A 10,000-nucleotide genomic window follows, 5' to 3' on the forward strand; every position below is an offset into this window, starting at 1 on the left:
AGAGAGAGAGAGAGAGAGAGAGAGAGAGAGAGAGAGAGAGAGAGAGACAGAGAGAGAGAGAGAGACAGAGAGAGACAGAGACAGATAGAGAGAGATAGATAGAGAGTGAGAGAGAGAGAGAGAGAGAGAGTCACTGAATGCAGGAGTTTCAAGTTCCGGGTGCGCAACACGGCACGTGTTTCAGTAGATAACTGGGTAATTTAGCTCACCCATCACCCGGGTAGCTCGGCAAGCTCGTGACCAGCAGTGCCCATAGCAACGGGGATGGCGATGGTTACGCCGGCAGCAAGGATTGTTGCAGCGCAGAATGCATTACGGAAAAGCAGAAATCCGGCCGACCGGTGTCCATGACGATGATATACTGACAGTTGCCTTGGCAACATGGTAGAGGCAGCACGAGAGCAGACTAGAGAACTGTTCCTCCACCGGAGCTTCGGTGTCGCTGTTTCGGTGTTTTCAGTAGATAGTTGGGTAGTTTAGCTCAGAAATTCGGCTGACCAGTCTCTAACCATGATATACTGACAGCTGCAATGGCAACCCGGAGTTTCGGCGATGATGCAAATAATCGGAAGAACTCAAATAAGGCAGCAGCGTGATGGTATGTCCTGCAATGGGAAAACCAGAGTGGCAAGATCACTGTTTGCCCCGCTTCAACCATGGCCGATTTCGGTGTATCTGTGGCAAGATCAGCGCTTGGCCCGCTTCAACAATGGCTGATCATTGCTATGCGGCAAGATCAGCGCTTGTTCCGTTTCAACCATGGCTGGTCACGGTGTATCTGATTACGCAGTGGCTGCACGGCTCGACGCGGTGGCTGCAGGGTATCTGTGACTCCGTACCTCTTCCGCCGTTTCCTGCGCGAGTCATCATCCTCGCCCTCGTGTAAACCCTCCGTACTGTGCTCGCAGCCCGTATTATACTGGTTGTCAATTGACTGCCCATCAGTGTCATGTGACCTGCGTCGCTTCACACCCGGCAATGCATCAACGCTATCGTACAAACCCCTTGAGGGCGGCTTAAATATGGCTGCCTCGCCGCTGGGCACAAACCCTGCAATGTTGGGCAGTGGGAGGGGTGAGTGCGTCTCGGCTTTTGTCGGCTCGTGCGAACCGGCGGTATTGGCGTGTACAGTAACAGTTGTATCCCCGCCAGCTGGACTGTCGTCATCCTGGTCATCGCTCTCAGAACTTGACGACGCCCCGGAGCATTCCAGCAACGATTTGCTGCTGCTGCTGGTTGCTGTGGCACTCACGATAGAACTAGGTTCTTGCTTTGGTATTGGACTGCTAGAAGTACTATCCTCGTCAGAGTCCGAGCCGTAATCAGCGACAAGATCCATTTTCGAACACAACAGGGATGAGAAATCGTACAGTGACACTACGGTGCGCGCGTGCAGATAACAATTTCAGGGATGATGCAATTGCTAGACTTCAGGTCGCTTGCATGCAGGGAACAAGACGAAGATGCGTGCTTCCTAATCCTACCTTTTCCACCGTCTTCTGGTCTTTCCCTGTTTGTATTTCTGATGACATTCCCGAAACTGGCAAAGCAACGACTCCCTGGCCTGATCAACTAACTTACTTGAATCAAACAACAAGGAAATCTGTTTTTTGCATTCTTCTCTCGCGTCTGACGCCATTTCCTGGTACCATAGTAACATGAAGCCAACCAGGATTTGCATCAGAGCGCGATATGGCGAAGCCAGCTTCGAAAAAGAAAGCCGATTCGAACTGAAGTAAAAAAGAAAAGAAAAAGTGCACCAGCTTCTTTGTACACATGTACTCGTCAGTTTGACCAAGGCCTGCTCTTACAGGCTGGAGGACTGGAGGAAGGATCCCTTCTTGATGTTTTGTAGCTACAAGACACTACCTCCTTCAAGTTTTGTTGACGACTATTTTCCGAACTGACTTTCATTGGACTCCACTAGTGCACTACGTATTTTACGTGTACAAAAATTAAATTTTTAGGAAAGCTGTGCAAGATCATTCATTCTCCAAACCACAATCACTGTAGAAGTTTATGTAGTGCGGGTGAGCGGCGGAGACAACTGGTACCTTGTTCATCTCGTCCGTCCCTTGCTTTCATCCCGTCTCTCTTTGTGTAGGGTTCGCTGGTAGCTGCCGAACTCGTTCTACTGTGTACCAACTGCTGGCTTCTTGTGTTCCGTCTGTCGACCATACCTGTACAATGACTTCCAGCGTGTATCAGTACGAATTCCTGTGCAGCTGCAGTCGTCGTCTTGTATCGTATGCTATCTTGTTGGTGGCGATCTGCTCGCAAATGGCGGACAGCTCGATGGCGGTATCAGTCGGCAAGCATGACGGTGAATTTCTGGAGATCCACTCCGGAGAGACTCTGCACAACTTGCAGCTGGGTCACGGGAAATCCTTGGCGCTTCGACTGGTTGGCTTAGACAAGCAGCGTTCATACACGATCCGGATCTCCTACCCGGCTACGACGCCCACGGAGTTTGTGGTGGATGTGTTTGCTGGACTCCAGCTGCACCCGACCGTTGTGAGGCCGCAGCGTGCCCTGATGAATGTGGAGCAGATGCGCTTCTCTCCCGACTCGCTGCCCAGGAACGGCGATGGGAATGGCATCTACGCGCGCGTGACTGCGTGGCGTACTGGCGTGGCGCGGGACCCGGAACTACTCGCGCAACCAGTCGCGTTCAATCTGGTTCTGGAGAAGCTCTACATGGGCCAGCCATTACACGTGTGGGCCTTTGTTGCGTTTGCCCTGTGTGGCATTCTGTTGGTAACACTCAGTGTTCCTACTGTTCACGTCATGATACGCTACGCTGTCGATACCTTCCACCCACTGCCGGTGGTGCTCAAACTACGGACCCAGTAGCGACAGTCTAGCCATGTATGTATGCTGGCACTGTGTGTGTGTGTGCGTGTGTGTGTGTTCTCTCTCTCTCTCTCTCTGTTGGGGGGGGGGGGGGTACTTATGTCAATGTGGACGACCATCGGTTGAGGCAGATGTTCTCTTGCGGGGGGGGGAATTCACATCGTACTGCATCGATACATGTTGCAGCCGTAGATTGTGCAATTTAAACCATGTTCGTACACTGCGTCTTGGCAGTCGCGGATTTTTGTTGGTTGTTGACATGAGATTTCTACGAAATGTGTGTCAAAACCGGCCAACGACTACACATATGTATACATGATTTTTGCAGGTAATAAAATAGAAGAAGTCACATGGTTAAGATGATGATAAGTGGTTAAATTTAAATGTCCGTTGATATGAGCGGTCTTGAAGTACAAGCAATATGCTCTTGTGGCGGTAAATCCTATGTTTTCTCATGGCCGGTGGCTAATCATTCATCCTTATATGTGTACATGTTTATTTTAGACTGGCGGACTTGTTAATCATTCACCACAGAGCTGTTGAATCTCCTGTGCATTGTCAACTTTCTTAATGCTTGTAAGTTATAATTATGTGTGTGTGTGTGTGCGTGTGTGTGATGGCGGCAGGCACTCGAGCACAGAAGGCACAGTCTAAGCAGAATGCACTTGGCAACAGGTTTGGATCGACAGCCACCAAATGCCCACGCTGTGACCTGAGCGTCTATCATGCTGAGAGAATAGTTGTCACAGGAAGGGTGAGTCTCCAGTGTTGATAGAGAAATCTACTGTCTCCCATCCCATCACAACCACTTCCGTGGCTCTTGTTGGTTACATCTAATGTGAAGACTGCTCAGCATCGACCCGTATGCTTGCCCGTTCGGTGTCTTATCATAGTTAACAATTATGGTCTTTGAGCTGTCAGCCTCTCGTGCCTACATGTACTGTTGCCTGTAGATGTAGGGGTGTATCTGCTTCTGTAATGTTGCTGGTCCCTGCATTGTGATGTACTGAGTCTCTCTCTCTCTCTCTCTCTCTCTCTCTCTCTCTCTCTCTCTCTCTCTCTCTCTCTCTCACTCTCTCTTTCTCTCTTTCTCTCTCTCTCACTCTCTCTCTCTCACTCTCACTCTCTCTCTCACTCTCACTCTCACTCTCACTCTCTCTCTCTCTCTCTCTCTCTCTCTCTCTCTCTCTCTCTCTCTCTCTCTCTCTCTCTCTCTGCACCATGTATCGGTGCAGGACTACCACCGTGCTTGTTTCCGCTGTAAGACATGCAAGCGTAACCTCGAGTCGGGCAGCCACGCTGAACATGAGGAGGAAGTCTATTGCAAAGGTATGAGACGGTGCATGCTAATATCCTACTGTAGTTTGAACACACGGCTGAGCAACGCACGGTATTGTGTTGCTGAAATGTGCACAATCTCCTTTGTTTCACTAATGGACAGTGGTTCAAACTGAAATCCGACCCCTGGATTTTTTACGCACGAGTGCTGTGGAGCTAAAACAAACCCTAGCAAGTAGTGTGCTAGCAAAGCGTGAAAATCACTTTTCTGGCATTCGATTTTCTGGTTCTGCGTATCGCTGCGTACTACCGCACTGACCCTGCTTTGAGGCTGGTGTGGTAGGGTGCCGTGTTGGTGCAGTGCGAGCGCACCGCTCCCGGGGTCGGATTTCAGTTGCCATCACTGTAGTAGAGCGCATTGCTTGTTCTTACCTCCACTGTTACTCCACTGTGGGTGTATGGTGTCTGTAAATTTAGGTCTATCATAACTCTCTCTGTCTATCTGTCTCTCTATCTCTCTCTCTCTCTCTCTCTCTCTCTCTCTCTCTCTCTCTCTCTCTCTCTCTCTCTCTCTCTCTCTCTCTCCCTCTCTCTCCACCTGTATTCTGTTCCAGGTTGCCATGCTAAGGAGTTTGGTCCAAAAGGTTGCGGCTTCGGTATTGGCGCGGGTGCTTTACGCACATCCTAGACAAGCATGCAGACGGACGCCAGGCACGCTGCAGCGAATTGTATTACATCTGCTCACCAGCTTCCATGCCTGCCTGCATGCACTGCTGTATCAGTGTCTGGCCCCGCTGTGCACGGCACTGTCTGCGAGCGGTGTTTGTGACTGCTGCATTCTATGCCACGTCTGCATGGAACTTTTAAAGCGGTCATGACAACACACAGCTTCAGAGCCTGTGTATTTTTTATCAGATTGCACGTACCTACAGGAAAAGTATGTATTTGACAGAACGATGTTCACCGCTACTTTCCACCTGAATTCATCTTGTGTACTACTTGCACATAATAGAATGTACCTGCTATCTGTGTGAGAACATTTCGCTCAAGAGATACCTCAAAAGTTAGAATGCACGATATCTTTGATAGCACAAGATAGTGTATTTGAGAAGAAGTAGCGATGACCCGGCCATTGTGTGGTGGTGTGGTGTATAAGATAGTGTATGTTTATGATCGGGGTGTCAATGGGTAATAGGGTATGTGTGCTACCCGACATTAGAGCGGATAAGTATTCAGGTAGCAGTTTGCTCCTGAGAACTCAATCGGCTAGTTAGAGTACGGTGTTTTCGCGACGATGCATGTAAAAAAAAACAAGCATGGCTTTGTGCTTACTGTACACTTTCTATGTAGCACAAGTGCACGCTCACTGCACAAATAAATAAAATTTAAAACGATGTCCAAAAAATACCCGATAGTTATAGGGTCCGGTACCCATGCTCTTCCACACTATGCACGTACAATAGTAAGTTACGTGTACCGTACTCGTATACTGTTTGCATAGTAGTTTGAAGCAAGGAGTACTAAAACAACTTTGGTACTGCCCGGTCCGAAGGGAATACAGTAAACCTGCCCAGATCCGTGCAGGTTGGGACCGACCACTGCCCGTAACTAGGAATAATTGCCCGTAACTCACAACTTACATACCGTAAAGTCTTGTATAAAAGCCGCGGCTTCTATGACTTTTCTTGGTGAAATTTTGCAGGCTTCTATAGAGACAGGTATTTCTATTATGTCAACACTAAAACCAGGCTTGTGTGTGATTTGATGGGCCCAAAATTGCGGCTTCTATTCAAGTGCGGCGTTTATACAAGACTTTACGGTATTTACTGCATGCAAGAGAAGAGTAAATTGATACTAATAAAATAAATAAACTTCATACCAATCAATACGACTGTTTTGGGGCCGTTTTTCGTTGAAAGCCATTTTTATGACTCTAGATGGGTCAGAAAGGTGCCCGGATTACGGACGTCCGGATCTGGGGAGTTTTGCTGCAAATACAGTTATGGCTACTGGGTACAGGGTGTCCTGAATCAGATGCAGTGTTGCATGGTTTTCGGTCACATGCAGCATCTCTGGCAAGCTGAGCCATATCAAGAGTACGTGTGACCACCCAATCTCCATTTTTCTCCAGTGCTGTACATAATCATTATAAATTCCACGAAACACCTGTGACCAGGGAGTCGTCAATAGCATTGTATTAATTTTGACGACTCCCTGCCTGTGATGCATAAAATGCGTTGACAACCCATACAAAAATTGGAAAATAATAATAACTCCTGGGAGGAGCATTGAATCATGAGAATTACTGACATCAACTTGAAATTCTGCCGGGACAGCAGTCACACTCCCGGGGTTATACTCTTGAGCATATTAGTGCTGAGTCGGGTAGCGTTTTCTTCGGGTATCGGGGTCGGGTAGGTTTCCACGGGTACCCGATCGGGTAATGTTTCCATGGTAGTACCACACTGCACCCCTTCCCTTACACACTGGGTGGACATGCGGGGTATTACATGAATTTGTACACATGCACTGCACATGATGTCGTCTGCGACTTCAGGTTTTCGGGTACTATTCTGTACCCGACTACCCGAGGTCCCCACAGGGAAGCACAGGTACCCGACTACCCGTGCACACCCCTAGAGCATATATTATACAGCAGAACCAAGAGTACATAACCCCCAGGGGTTATGTACTCTTGGTAGAACACATGCTGATTATCCGAACGTCAACTACTGTATCCGAAATCACTGTTTGCACTGAATGGAGGGACGAAAATGAGCTTTTAGAACTTTTTTACTGATTTCCTCACCCTGTGCACCATTGAAAATGGTGCAAAGGGTGCAAAGGCTGTGTGGCGTGGCAACAGGTTGGCGTCAGATTATATGATTGTCCCAATGGCGTCATGTGAAGGAGCTGGACTGTGTTTAATTCCTGTGGTACTGCCAAAGAGAATGAAAACACGAGGGAATGTGCATGGTTTAGATGGACGTGTACCTGCTCCCTTATCAGACCATACTCATCATCCCAACACCCTGGAGACAACCCCGCGTCCAGAGGGGTGCGGACAATCGGCACTCTACTGTATACAGCAAAGGAAGAAGCTCACGAGTATGCAGATGATAGGAGAGGTCGTGTCGTGTGAGTGCATGCGTGCTCGTGGGTTCTTACTCTAGGTTCAAGCAATCATCTCCAATAGTGGCAATACCAGTCTGAGTATTCAACTGTGTTTATCAACCAGTGCATGCGTGCTGCCTTCATTACATAACCTGCTTGCATAAAGCCCTACACTCTACACCCGCAATCTTTCATACCAGCACGTCCGGTTTCACTTGATTCGTTCGAGTACCTTACCAATCTCCAAGGTTTGGCCGCATAAACTCTAGTTCTGCCCTGGCAGACAAAAAAAGTACGTTAAAACGCACTTGATGAGGCTGATGTCAGCCAGTCATGCAGATATGCGAACATGCCACCCTGGCCTAGGTCTTATTCCATATACACGGGTCTCCAGCAGGAAAAATACACGCACTCTCACACCCATACCCCCCCCCCCCCCCCACACACACACCAACACACGCCACACACACGCACCCCCCCCCCCCCAAAAAAAGCCAAATTTCCAGACCTTACACATCCATCATCGTCAGCACATACTGTTGAAATTCTATCTTATCAGCTCATAGTGTCGGGGTGGTAATAACTAGGGTTTCATGCTCTTGTTTTCCAGCTGGGTTCAGTGTAGTCAGACTTCTCGCCTTCGTAAGCAAGGTTGAGCTCATTCTCCTTGCGGAACTGGAGATCCTCCGACGATTCCGTACTCGAGTGCGGGACTGGCAGGTCGGCAAGCTCACGCTGAAAGTGATCGACAAGAGCTCGTTGACATGCCTACGTGAAGAGGGTGTTTGCAAGTGCAAGAACACACACACACACACACACACACGCATGGACATACGGACACCATGCACACACACAAACACGTACAGATATACACACACAGATACAGATAAGCACACAAACACAGACACAAAACATACACACACGCAAACACAGACACACACACACATGGACACAGAAACATACAGACACACACAGTTAGGCATAGTTCCCATAACAATTTGTACCTTTCCAGCTCTTCACTGTCTAGAGTGTGACGAAGAGGAAGGGAACAGTTACAATATTTTTTCTCTGGAACTAAATTACAGGGTGATTAGGAGGGGTTGCAGCCGGGTTGCTGGTTGACAATGAGGGGGGGGGGGGGGGGGCACACCCCATACACACCCTTATCTCAAGTCCACCATACACGCACGCACACACACACACACACACACACACACACGCACACACACACACACACACACACACATACACACACACACACACATACACATATACACACACACACACACACACAGTGACAAAAGCCAGTGAGCAATAACAGTTACGTACAATATGATGTTGTTGATCTTGCGACACTGACATGGACGTCGGCACTATCAAACGGCAATACAGGGCAAACAAAAACATGAGTAGTTTGTAAAAACATGGTATGCTATCCGCAGTGACAGCAATCGGCCCTCAGTCCGTACATGTACCAGTGGGAATACGAGATGACCGGTGTGGGTCGGACGGTTCATCCACTCATCACCTCATCCACTCATGACCTCATCCACTCATCACCGCATTCACTCCATGTTGAAACGAGGCCAGGAACGCCACCACCCTCAAGAATCGCAGGCATCACATTCAAGAATCAAGAAGACTGAAAATCACATTCGCTGCATCCATGTTTCCCTCATGCCAGGACACAAAGTCCCAATTTTAAAACTATGGGTGGCAGTATGGCTGGAAAAATTCTACCACTTCCAAGCACTCTCTCATCTGCGAATCAGCGGAATGCAGAAAATAAGCTAATCATATCTGTCAATACTACGAGCTGTGCTGTCATCATGATTTTAACGCACAAATTCTAATGAAGTCCAAGAAGCGACAAGAAAACGTTCTGGCTAACCCTCATTGGTCGTGTTTCTTCTGGCCACGTGCAAAGTCGCTAGAAGTGGCGGTCAGCCGCCATGCAGTGGGATTGACCTTGTTCTAAAAAAGAGTACAAGGCAGTTCACGCCCAATGCCCCCATACAAGGCGGCTCATGCCCAATGCCCCCATACAAGGCAGCTCACGCCCAATGCCCCATACAAAGCAGCTCATGCCCAATGCTCCCACTATGTTGCTGGCCAGAATGGCGGACTCACCTTCAGCGAGTACCCGATCTCCGGAGACAATGTGAGTGAGGACGGCGTCCGACTGGCCACCGGTAACACTGTATACACACATGTGTGCGATGGATGGAGGGAGGAAGGACAGACAGACAGACACACACACACGCACACACACACGCGCATATCCACGCACACAGACACACACATACACCACACACACGCATGCACAGACACACAAACATAAACACACAGACAGACATGCACAGACACCACACACAGACACAGACACAGACACAGACACACACACACACACACACACACACATTACGTTACCATCAAGGCAGAGGCAAAGCTTGGAGTGCAACCATTCAACATGGGTAACATGCTAAGAGTTGCAGGTGGCTTTGAGAACCTGCCGCCCATTGACATGTACACAATGCACACGGTATTTGATTCAAAAGATCAGTTTTACAAGTATGCATACAGTCAACCAGTGGACAAACACCCTGGGTTTAACAAATCGCCAATAACGATGATGGCCGATAAGCGGATAAGCCAGAGGAGTCCATGGCATGTGAGAAAATCCATTGGAAAGAGCCGTCCCAGTTGTTTCCGAACACACCTGCAGAATCTAGCCTCAATCCAAAGATCTAGGTGC

The 10,000-nt window shown here is 48.7% G+C and overlaps 1 protein-coding gene and 1 long non-coding RNA gene across 2 annotated transcripts in view; one reads left to right on the top strand and one right to left on the bottom strand.

Moving 5' to 3' along the window:
• The first annotated feature begins 2,110 nt into the window (after window positions 1-2,110).
• LOC135828805 (uncharacterized) lies at window positions 2,111-5,259 on the top strand. Its single transcript, XR_010555752.1, has 4 exons — window positions 2,111-2,868; window positions 3,480-3,607; window positions 4,089-4,182; window positions 4,746-5,259. It is a non-coding gene; the product is annotated as an uncharacterized LOC135828805 (long non-coding RNA).
• Window positions 5,260-7,779: 2,520 nt separating this feature from the next.
• The window catches only part of LOC135828336 (uncharacterized), an 11,278-nt gene continuing 9,057 nt past the window's right edge, over window positions 7,780-10,000 (bottom strand). The window contains exons 8-10 of the mRNA XM_065340782.1: window positions 9,376-9,443; window positions 8,575-8,618; window positions 7,780-8,013 (exon numbers count right to left, since the gene is read on the bottom strand). Coding sequence (XP_065196854.1) covers window positions 7,837-8,013; window positions 8,575-8,618; window positions 9,376-9,443 — 289 coding nt within the window. The 3' untranslated portion in view covers window positions 7,780-7,836. The remainder of the gene's footprint in view (window positions 8,014-8,574; window positions 8,619-9,375; window positions 9,444-10,000) is intronic.

The sequence above is a fragment of the Sycon ciliatum genome, chromosome 12, assembly GCF_964019385.1.
Source record: "Sycon ciliatum chromosome 12, ocSycCili1.1, whole genome shotgun sequence".
Classification (NCBI taxonomy): Eukaryota; Metazoa; Porifera; class Calcarea; order Leucosolenida; family Sycettidae; genus Sycon; species Sycon ciliatum.